The sequence below is a fragment of the Marmota monax genome, unplaced genomic scaffold, assembly GCF_021218885.2.
Source record: "Marmota monax isolate L192 unplaced genomic scaffold, Marmota_monax_Labrador192_F-V1.1 WCK01_AAM20220418_F8-fsc00002, whole genome shotgun sequence".
In the NCBI taxonomy this organism is placed as follows: domain Eukaryota; kingdom Metazoa; phylum Chordata; class Mammalia; order Rodentia; family Sciuridae; genus Marmota; species Marmota monax.
The window spans coordinates 36667687-36680247 of record NW_026693571.1 but is presented as its reverse complement, the minus strand read 5'-3'; the positions used below and the strand labels follow the sequence as shown (position 1 = coordinate 36680247).

The 12561-nt window shown below is 38.4% G+C and overlaps 1 protein-coding gene across 1 annotated transcript in view; it reads right to left on the bottom strand.

Moving 5' to 3' along the window:
- The window catches only part of Dchs2 (dachsous cadherin-related 2), a 259692-nt gene that overhangs the window by 105595 nt on the left and 141536 nt on the right, over positions 1 to 12561 (bottom strand). Inside the window, exon 3 of the mRNA XM_046459227.2 lies at positions 8509 to 8740. Coding sequence (XP_046315183.1) covers positions 8509 to 8740 — 232 coding nt within the window. The remainder of the gene's footprint in view (positions 1 to 8508; positions 8741 to 12561) is intronic.

Sequence of the window (12561 nt, the reverse complement as noted above, 5' to 3'; positions counted from 1 at the left end):
ATCATGTGAGCCACTTCCTTCCAACACATTCTTCCGCCAGGATATTCTGCCTCACCTTGAGTCCCAAGGAATGGAGCCTACTGTCTATGGATTGAACCCCCAAATAAACTTTTCCTCCTCTACAGTTGTTCTGGTTGGGTCTTTTAGTCACAGCAGCAAAAAAGCTGACTGAAACAGGTTCAGTCCACAGATGGTCTACTCTATTCCTCAGGGCCTGGGGTGAGGCAGAACATCATGGCAGAAGCATGTGGCAGGAGAAAGCAGCTGTGGACATGGCACTAGGAAACAGAGAGAAAATGAGCCTCCAAAGGCATGCCTCCAATGACCCACTTCACACCTGCCTACAGTCATTCTTGATTAATCCCAATCAGGGGATTATTTCACTGATCAGGTTGAGAGTCTCATAAGCCAATCATTCCACCTTTAAACCTTCTTGTATTGTATCACATATGAGTTTTTGGTGGACACCTAATAACTAAACCTATAACACTCTTGTAGATACTGTGTTAAAAACACCTGAGATAATCAACTTAAAAAGATTTATTGTGGCTCATGGTTTGTGGGGTTTTAGTCCATGATCCACTGACCCTGTTGCTGTTGGCAGCTCATCATAGCACATGGTGGAGGAGGCTGATCACCTCATAGCAGCTGGAAAATACAGAGAGAGGACACATCCACAATGACATAACTTACTTCCACTAAACCTCACCCCCTAAAGGTCCCACAACTTCCTAACAATGCCACAGGCTGAGAACTAAGCCTTCAACGCTTGGGCCTTTGAGCAACATCCAAGATCCAAACTATAGCAAGGATTTTTGTGTCTGGCAATTGATCTGAAGTGGCCTTGGTGGAGGTGAACACGTCTCTATTTAGGCTGTTCATTACTACTTCCTTCTCTCCTAAAAAGCTGGCAGTATAATCTTTGGTCCTTTGTAGACAGAACCTGGAAAACACTCCATACCTCTCTCTCAAAAATGTTCTATATCCCGGAGAAATGATTAAATAATCTCTTCTGCACAAACTACGGAAGTGAAGTTTGTTTCTACTTTAGAAACACTTCCATTATTCTGATGCCAACCATCTCTTCTTTACATTTGTCAGGTGACAGTCGCACATGAGTCTATGGTCAGCCCCATACTACTGAGGACATATACTATATTCTCTTGATTAGTCATAAGGTGCTGATCCCCACCTTGGGGGACCCATAAACCAAGGAGAGCTCTATCCAGACTATCAACCTTTCATACATTTAACAAGGTGCATCTCCTTTGGAAATTCTGCCTAGAGTCTAGACTCTTTGTAGAATTTACTCTGTATTTTGGTGGCTCAGCCCAAACTTAACATTTTAGTTTCTTGTTCCAAACGGTTAGTAATTTTCATCTCCATGTCTATTTATTTTGTTGCTTTCTCTGGAATTGCCATCTATACTTCTCCAATTTGCCCATCCGAATCTGAGCTTTTCTGCTGAGTGTCACAGCCCACCCGCCATCTGGTCCAGGACACTTTGCCTGGCTTCCTTCTGGAGCCAACACTGTCTTCAGTAATTACTGTTATCAATACATGAAGTTTGCCCTTAGTGTTTTTTTTCCATGGAATACAAAGATAGTCACCTTAATGAGACAGAGTGAGAAGGGGGTCAGTGGTAGAACATGTGTTTAGCATATGGGAAGCTCTGGGTTCAATTCCCAGAACTAAATAACAAAACAAACAAAAACCAGAGAGAGACAGACAGTGTGACTCTATAGCCCACAGACTGGACTGTATGTGAAATATAAAGATATATCTCAAAAGTATGCTGACCCTAAGGAGAGCTACTGAGTCTAAGAAAAGTAGGACAAAGAGAAGTAAATATTTGGCATGCACATCCAGGTCCAATAAATTTCTTTGAATGAATGCTCACTACCTAGAAGAGGATATTATGAGGTTCTATGTACTGCATATTTCAAACATTCACTTTTTAAAAGCATTTGAATAGAAAGAGGAGCAACAAAACTCTTGCTCGAATTCAATGTTCCTTTTTTGTCTGATTTATTGAGGTGTAATTGACAAATAAAAATTGTACATTTGAATCCAAGATTCTTAAGTAGACTGGGCTCTCTATTAAAAGTTGAGAGGTAAAACCTGCTGACTTAGAGTAAGGAAATGATTTGAAACCTTTGCAAATGAAGGTCAAATGTTTCTCTATGAGATATTATCCAAGATATTTGGGAGGGAAAAAAAGTTAAAAAAAAAAGTTGAGGGGCCAGAAAATGAAGAACTGCCTTTGCCTATATATTTATCAACTCAAAATTTATGATAATATATTTTAATACTTTAAAGTACAGTGCCATTTTTCATGACACTTGCAAATTATTATTAACCACTAATGCAGGGACCAACTTTAAAATACAGACATTGATTAATTTATAGAGCACTGGTTATTTTATGTTTTAATGACTGTTTGGATTTACATACTAATCATAATGCACACTATTTATGTCTCTGTTCTTCATCTTGTCACTTTTTATTTGAGCAGAGAAAATTGCTGGGATGAAATATTCTTAAAATTGATAGTGTAGTAAAAGAACTTGAAGACAAAGATCCTCTCAATTAAAATCTATCATATATATATATATATATATATATATATATATATATATATATATATATATATTACATATAGTACATATTAATCTATTATCATGCTCTTCTATTAATTAAACAATACTGATTTTCTGAATACTCTAAACTGAGGTAGAAATACATTGTTAAAAAATATTCTGTAGGTTATTACTAAAATTGTAAGCTATGGCATAGTTGTGACAGGTTCAAATAAACACAAAACCATGACCTTCACCAGATACAAAGCCTATAAACATGGTTTCTCAAAAATAGGTGAAACCAAAAGCTATGAGCTATCAATATCAACTTTTATTAATCATTGATATTTATAAAGTCTTTCCTATGATATTTATAAAGTCTTTCCTATACTCAGTTTGTGAGAATATAGAAGTATATTCACAAAATAAATGACATTTTAGTATTTATTTTGCACACAAATCTCATTGGCTAAGTTGTTGGCTGCAAGAACTAGAATGAATTCAACTTTCCAGTTCATATTAACAACTAAAACAACTTCATAATAAAAATTATGTGTTTTGAAAGATTCTACTAATTTCTGTTTATTCCATTGAAAAAAGTAATTATAAAAATCAACAGAGAATTTGTCATTTCAATTAGGCTTACCAAGTAAGTTACAGGGATAATTTTTCTATCTTATTTAGTTGAATCAATCTATATTTATTTTATTTTTGTCTTCAGCTTAAAAATAATTGTAATAATAGAAAAAGCCCTGGAATGGAAATCCAGGAAATAAATTCAGGTGTCAGATTTACTACAATGCCCTTGAATAAGTCATTAAGACTCTCAGGGTGTTCAGTATCTTCATTTGCAGATGGACATAAAAATATCTGCCTTGTTTATCTCATAAACTTGATCAAGGCTCAAAAAAGCAATTTGAAAGTATTATTGCCTGAGACAGGTATAGGGATGAATCACAGATCTAGGACAAAGTTCAAGACCAATTCTGCCATAGCCAGCAGTACATCTTTGGTGAAATCCCTTCAGACTCAATTTCTTCCTCCACTAAATGAGGCAGCTGATTTGTAAAGTTTTCCATTCTGTGAGTCTGTGATCTTGTACTGAAAAGATACTCATGAGAGAATTCTCTTTTTTTCTGGTTTTGTTTCCTAGGAAAGCAACATACGCATTAGGTGCTTGAGATTAATTTTACAATCTGTCTTGCAAATAAAAGAAAGTCACCATTTATTTGGCACCCGCAGGCTCACATCCATTATGAAATGAGGTGTGGCATTAATTGATTAACTACAGATGAGACTGTTAAATGTCAAATGTAGGAAAGTGGCAGTCATGAAGAATTGTAAGAATTGTTACACGGTATGAGATGTGACCATGAAACTAACATTAGGAAAGAATCTGCCCTTGAAATAAAGAAAAACACAGTCTGTGCTACATTATTTCAGGTCCATGTTAAAAATCCACATAATGAGGCAACCAAACATGAGGTACAGCTGCCCTTCTCTGGCTGCTTGTTACCCTTTTAATTACTTGTCCTTTTGTAGTGCTAATCTTGGATTTGGTGTACACCACAACTAAACACAGAACAGCCCATAGGTTAAGCCACCTAAGTTTCTTGCTGTAAGCACTGTGTGAGCAGGAATTTTCATCTGTGTTATTCACTGATGTATCCCAAACAGCAAGTACATAGCAAGCATTGAAAAAATGTGCATCACACAGACGGACTGACTTCCTTTCATTTCCTGCCCTAAATAGATAAGTTATGCTCTTTTTAGAATTATTATTCACTTGTCTTTACATCATTAACTTGCTTCCATAAAAAAGAAGCAAACCACAAGAATTTAGCCCAAGGTAGCCTTAATAAAAGGTAGTTTTGTGTGATAGAGAACAACCAACCCAAATGCTTGACACCTATTTGTCACATTAAAAGAATCTGAATTAGAAGGGAAGGGGGATGGGAATAGGAAAGATAATGGAATGAATTGGACCTTAGTTTCCTATGTACGTATATGAATATACAACCAATGTAATTCCATATCATGTACAACTAGAAGAATGGGAAATTATACTCCACATATGTATAATATGTCAAAATACATTCTACTATCATGTATAACTAATAAGATCAAATAAAAAATAAAATAAAATGAAGAAAAAGAAAATAATTTGAATTAGAAGTCATATTTTTCTTTAATGTAAAATTACTAAGTAATGGCTTGGGAGACTGAGGCAAGAGGATCACTAGTTCAAAGCCAATTTCAGCAAAAGTGAGGTACTAAGCAACTCAATGAGACCCTGTCTCTAAATAAAATACAAAATAGGGCTGGGGATGTGGCTCAATGGTTGAATGTCCCTGAGTTGAATCCCTGGTTACCCGCCCCCAAAAAATTACTAAGAGGACAATCTCAAAGACTGAGAAATTATTTTCTTTATGCTACTAATCAGAGTACTTCAAAAAATAGAAGGAAAAAAAAAACCTACGTAGAGTTTATAAAATGAGATTAAAAATACATGAAAAAAAGAGCTATTAATAACTGTCTCTTGTGTTTCTTCCTCTTAAAATTCCAAACAGTGTGGTCTGCTTCATGCCCACATCAAAGCTAGCCAACGGGCTGAGAATAAGAAACGAAGAGAGCATTCAATATCTCTCTCCTGGTGCCTAAACGCATTTTGCAAAAATGTTCTTTGAATCAACAACAAACTTAGAAAACCAGAAACAGAACAGGAAGATAAACCCACAAGTGAAAACAACCATGACATGGTCACACCCCCTTCCAGTTTTCTCCAAAACATTTTTCTTCCCAGATGAACACAATAAGTCAAAGAGCTCTATTTTTAATGCATGAGGCTTGGTTGTGGCACAAACAGATCAATGAGCAATCTCTTGTCTTCAGGAAAGCATGAGTCTGTGATACAAAATATGTGAGTTTTTAAAATAGCACGTCTGGCATAGAAATCCTCAGAAAGAAAGGATGCATGAAGTCATGAGCAAAGGTTTCCAAGACAGGAAAGTCTCTAAGAGAGAATTTTAAAGTAATGAAAGAGGAAGTGACAATGCATAATTGGGTTCATCATTGCTCAATATTCTCAGGTTATTTTATTTCTCCTCTACCTAGCTATGTAGGAGCTCAGGTTAAAGAAGAAAGGGAATAATTGAAAGGTACCAAGACTAGCTTGAAAACTTCCCACTGAAAGGAGAAAAGTAAAGAATAAATCCAGAGACAAAGGGAGGTAATGTTTTTAAAAAAGGAAAGAAAAAATACCAGTGTCCACACAGGTAAGCTATATAGAGATTGGGAGAGTCAGGCAGCCATAGGGTCAGTTTTGATGCTGTTAATCACAAAAGGGATTTTAAATTAGGTTTTGTACCATGTTATCAATGGAACTCCCATGCAATTTCTTAGAAGTCTGTAATAAAGATTTACATCACTTTTTGATTATTAATAAATGTCATTTGTAAATTTATTCCATGAATAGTTATTGAAAGAGATGGTTTGTTGGGGCTATTTTTATACTGGAAGCCTTGGTAGAGATGGGCCTTAGGGTGAAGCAAGAAAACACAACAACAACACAAAGAAACGAATCCAGAAGAAGAAAATCATATTCCAATACTGCTCCTGGTTCTATTTTCAGAGAACATCCTTATATAGAAAATGGGGCACAACCATTATGGGAAACAGCATAGAATTTCCTCGAAAAGTCAATAGTAGCAATCTCACCTCTGGGTATATCCTCAAAGGAAACTGAAATCAGCAGGTCAAAGAGTATATCTGCACTAAATGCTCAAAGCAGCAGTATTCACAATAACCAAGGTATGAAATCAACTAGTGTGTCTATCAATAGATGAACAGATAAAGAAATGTGGTATAGACATAAATGGAATACCATTTAGCCTTCAAAGAAGACATTTTATCTGGAGATGTAGAATATGGTGAATATAATGAATAATAATCTTCTATACTTGAAAATTGCTTTGAGAAGAGATCTTAAATGTTCTCACTACAAAAAAAAAAAAAAAAAAATCCAGAGTGCACGAGGTGATGGTTAATTAGCCTGATTTTATCAGTTTGTGATGTGGACATATAACATAGCATACCCGAGACACCATGAATATATACATTGTGTTCTCTGCTTCAACTGATGGACTGATGGAGCTCAACCATTCATCTTGGAGACTGTTGGTTCCCTAGACAAATTCTTTCCCACAGTAGTCATCACACTGCTTCATTCTCCTCTAAAGGTTAAAGTCAACCATGACCAGGTCTCACAAATCTCTCCTGAGTTGTGATTAAGTATGACCCAATTCCAAGCACTGTTTGTCTGAGAAATGCCTTCTACCTAGATGGACGGGCATCAAAATTGCCAACAATAGTAACTCAAGGCTACTTCCATTAAAAATTTGGTCTTTACTCTTTAAAAAAAAAAAGAAAGAAAATTACTACAATGCTTTCCCTAGATAATGACACACATGAAAAGCGTTCTCCATGATTAACAATGGCATTTGTCTCGTAGCCCGTGCCAGGAAGGGAAGCATGGGGGCAGTATAGTGACAGAGATCTCTTCTAAAAACAGAATACAGTTCATTCTTCCAGCTCTTCCAGGGGAAACTGGATGATGAGTGTGTTGATGTCTTTTAAAAACAATCTGCCTCATGCTCTTAGATCCCTATCCTGATTAGTGGCTGACCTATATATTTTTGGCAACACTAGTGCCCTACAGGGCCTGATGATTTGACAGGCATTTAAGGTCCTCGGTGAAGATGAATTTTGGAAAAAGCCGAGATAAGCAGACTAATTTCCTACAAAAGTATTTCTTCTGATCTTTGAAATGGTACAGAGTCCATGTCAGTGGATTATTTCAAGCAAGGAAAAGTTTGCCTTATAAAGACTGCCAGTGTAAACAAATTGATCCTCCAGCCCGTCACATGAGCCAGATGAAGCACTCTCTTGCTGGAAGCTGCGGTGACTCTACCTAGAGAGCCCAGGGAGGGCAAACTAACACGGTAGATCACATTTCCTGAGTAAATTATCATCTGTTTCTAATGTATGTGGCGATCATAAAGGTATTGTGAAGATCCAGTGTGACAATACACAGTCTACTGTAGTCCCAGGCAGGATCATTCCCATATAATAGAAACACATTCAACATATTTCTCAGATTGTGAGAAGGAATATAGAAGGGAAAAAAAATCATTTCATTCTTTTGTAGCTTCAGTTTTAGACTAGAATATCTCTAAGGATATCAAAAGTATTATAAAATAATATTATCTAATTTGAATTTTGATTTTTATGACCAATATTTCAAACATCATTTTTTTTACAACAAAGTAATAAGGAAGGTGACCTCTGAAATATTTATTATTTCTACAAGAATTGCTTTGCTCACTGGGCTTCTTTGGTAGATATGTAATTAATTACCATGTTAGAGAAATGAAAGGAGTTTTAGGTAAGAGTTTAGAAACAAGGAGACTAAAACTGAAAGGGAATACCAGACCTAGCATGAAGAAAAATGTCTATTTGGTCTCCTTGCACTGATACCATCCATTAAGACACTGAAATGATACTAAGTCCTCCTTAGATGGCATGTTCCTACAAATAAGGGGAGATGGACATTTGTAAGATAATTATATACCACTGGCCAACAGCTTCAGTGTAATTTACTGCCTTTGGTTGTCACAACAACTTTGCAACATAGGTATTATTAGCACTAATAGGAAACTGAGCCCATTAAAAAACATGAAAGCAAGTAGAAGCAAAGGTGGGACCTAATGACAAAAGGCCAGTCCATTTCACTGAGTCTCAGTGCCTTCTGGAAAGTTGAATCCTGCAACACCCTTCCTATTTAAAAATTTTTTTCCTAAGTTTCTGATCATTAAACAATTAAGCTGAGACCTAACGAACCAGAGGATAAAACTACCCCACGGTCACATACCTGTGGTGGAGTCAATGGTAAAGAGGGATGACAGGTCTCCCGGAATGAGTTCGTAAGCCACCGTACCGTACGTCCCAGAATCCCTGTCCGTGGCGCGGACACTGATGATCTCAGTGCCTGGCTGGGTCTGGCCACTGATGCTTGTCACATAGGTCGATGGGTCAAACACAGGATGATTGTCATTCACATCCTCTAGTTCCACACGAACAAAAGCCTGGGCACTTAGCCCTCCCTGTGGGATGAATGCGTGGTGATGAGTGAGCTGAATATACTGGCATAAAGCATAAATGGCAATGATCCTACAACAGACTTCTCAAACAACAAAATATCATTGTACAGATACAGGTATACATATATATGCCCTCACATATATACACATATGTGCACACACACATATTTCATTTTACTTTTAATCTTGACATGACTTCCTATATGATGGCATGTATTTATATTTCAGTGCTGATTCTTAAATATGAATGAGATAGGGCTGGGGTTGTGGCTCAGTGGTAGCGTGCTTGCATAGCATGTGTGAGGCACTGGGTTCAATTCTCAGCACCATATATAAATAAATAAAATAAAGGTCCATCAACAACTAAAAAAAAAAAAAGAATGAGATTACCACTAAAAGAGCTTATAAGCAAAAATTTCAGAGTAAAGGCTAAAGATATTTAATGAAAGTTGTTCTGATGCCTGAAAAAAAAACTAAAATTACTTTTATCTCTAAAATAATTTGAAGTGAATATTAGTAAGTGCTAAATAAAAGGGATGAGGAAGTATCAGAGGTGGGTGCACCAGTGAAACACGTCACTCAGAGGTATGAGTGATTTGAGTATAGATTTATATATAGGAGCTTGACTTCAGTTATCTGGAAGATTATAAAAGAGAGGAAAGATACAAAGGCTCTGTGGCAAGAGGGCAGTGCACCCCCTGTGGCCTGTTCAGGAACAGCAACGGAGGCCCTGGGGCTAATGTCAGGCAGGGGCAGGTCATGCAGGCTCTGTGAACTTCTTCACTGGAGAGTTTTAAGCACAGGAACAGTTTATTCAACTTCAATTTTAGATAGATAGATAGATAGATAGATAGATAGATAGATAGATAGATAGATATTCAAATATGCATGCATTGGTCTTTTATTTGCAGTCCTGGAGATTCAACTCAGGGCCTCAAGCATGCTAGGCGAGAGCTCTACCACTGAGCTACACCCTTACAAGGTGTTGCTAAGTTGACCAGGCTATCCTTGAACTTGCAATCCTCTGCCTCGATCCGATCCCCTGAGGAGCTGGGATTACAGGCGTGCACCACAGCACTCTGCTTTTAATTGTTGTCCTGGCTACAGTGCTCACAACAGACAGGAAGGCCGTGAAGAAAGGTCCCAGTGAGGGTGCTCACGGAACACCAAGCCAGGAGTGGACCAGCCCAGACAAGGAAGGAACAGTGAAGGGACTTATTCCATGTCCTTGGGATCACTATTGCTTTGATTGCTTTGGATATTGGAATTTTTTAGGCTTGAGAAAGGTGACACAGAGCACAAAGCAGTGAGAAGTGGATCCCAGACTATTTATTTTGTGTCACCTCCATGTAAAACCAAAGAGAAGGGGAGCAAATAAAATAGAAGAACACTGCCCCCTGCAATTTTTCCTTTTCTAAAGCATAACATCTGTTCCTACTTTCAGGCCCCATTTTCCATTGCTATCTGGTACATTTTGACACTTTCCAGTTTTGACAAAAATCCTTGGTAAGTCACAGGAGCCTGGATTTCCTCATTTATACACCCCCCTCCTTTTTTTCCTTTTTCTTTTGTTCTTTTTGTTCCATTTTCCCACTGCGGCAGGGAGGCACTGAGCAAAGAGGAACAAGAATGACAGTGAAGGAGGCTTGGCATGAGACTAAAAGAGGCCTGCCGCTGTGCGGATGGGAGGAAGCGCATGTGGAGGGTGAGGCAGGGCAAGAAAGACGGCATTGTTCAGGGTGAAACTGACAATGGATTTGGAAATGGCTCTTATAATTCTAAGGTCCCTGTATACCAGACTTTGAGGACTAAAAAGGAATTGAGAAACAAATCTTTAGCAATAGTGATTTTCCATGTTCCAAGTTGGGTAAAGTTCCACAGCCCTCCCTGCCAGTTACCAGTTAGAACAGGAGAAGTGAGGACTAGTCATGAGTGGAATAGAACAGTGCTCACACATCCTTCTGGCCTGTGAACAAACAATACAGACAGGCCTGCACCTTCAGCAAAGTAAAATCACCTGCAGGTGTCTGGGTAGGTACTGGAAGAGGGGACCACAGACTGATTATAAGCAAGCAGAAAATCCATGACATCTGACATATACTCTACTTTTCCTCCAAAGAGCCTGCCTTCTCAGATGTGTGTTTTTTTTTTCTTCCTCTTTGGTTTCTCCTCAAGTTCAAGCACTCAGGCTGAAGAAGGGCTGAAAAGGCAGATGAGCAAAGTACCAAAAGACTGGGGGAAAATATGAAGAAATGAACATTTCTCCACTCTAAGATCCTTAAGAACAAAGAACTTAATTCCAAGAACATCCTCAACCAGGCAATGCTATTAAAAAAAAAATCAGCAAATGTTAGACAAAGTGAATGGATTTATTGTCACAGAATTTTGCAAGGAAAATAGACACCTCAGTCTCCCTTTTCTAGAAATTCAATTTTTTTACCTGCTGAATTCATCAAAGGAGGTATTTTCCTATTTTAATAACCATTTATGTGTATTTTAGGTGTATCTTACATGTATTTTTTCTTCAATTGTTATAGTCTTCCTTTTTAAGGTTTTTGTGGGTTTCTTCCTATCACAGATAAGAAATCGAAGCATAGAGAAGCTTGGTGACTTGGTAAAGGAGACTATAAATAGCACATCTGCAACTAGAACAAAGATTCGTCTATCCTCAAAGCCTCTGGTGACTTCTTTTAAATTGAGGTTCTTTTACTCTGCTCTGCTGTGGCATAAATTCTACCTCTCCTGTTAGACTGGCTTTGCATGGACTTGACCTTACAGAATAAAAGAAAAACAGGGCCCCTGTTTTTAAGGAACTCACTGTCTATAAGACAGACTCTAGGTGGCTAGGTCTGTGGTAGGGCAGAACAATTCAGAGCCAAGAGACTGGGTTCAGTGTCTGGCTGTGCCAACATCTGGGCGTGTAGCCTTGAGAAATTCAGGTGGCCCAAAGCTAAGCCACCTCTTCCATGAAGCTGGGTCATCTGAAGACCTGTCATTGAAATGAGTGGCACAATACAGATAAAAGCATTTTTAATGATTAATAGCCATCAAATATAATAGAAGAACACTGCAAGTTAAATAATTGGAGTCAGAGAGATTTGTCTTAGAATTAAGACTTTCCATTTTAGAAAGGTAACAGAAGATAGCAGGGTCTGGGATAACAAGAGCAACAAAGTAGGTGAATAGACACACTTAGAAGGATTTTAAGAATGTGATTAGCTTCATGTAATGTCAAATAAGTTTTGTCACCAGATGAGTTTTTAAAACTTCTCCTTTTAAGGACTGGGAAGCAATTCAGGTGTAGACGCATGATTCGCTTGAGCTGTGAGTACCGGATTAGAGGCCACTTCAACCCTGTAGCCACCCTTCAAAAACTAACAAATCTGGGCTGTATTCTGTATGCTGAAGGCCTCCATGGTCACGGTTCTCCAGCTGCCAAGCTGCACGGCCAGCCCACTAATCCCTGCAGAGAAGTGAGCTTGGTTGTGGCTGCACGGAGCCCGCCATGCTGGTGCGGGTTGAGGCATGTTGCTCCAGGGCAGGGCTGAGCTAGGGGGACCAGACCTGTTACCACCCCTCACCCCATACCTGGCCTGGTGCAGATGCCTACTCCACACAGCAAGACAGGTGGAACCCCAAGCATCCACGCTCCCACCACGTTGACCCCTGCTTCCCCACCAGCAGGAGGAAAACAGAAGTGGAGCAGACCTGAATGAGATTGCAGGGCTACCCAATAGCCTTAGTACTTTTCCAAACCCCAATTAGCATAAATTTGAACCAAAAGCTTTGACCCATGTGCTACATAAACCCCTAGACTAGCACAC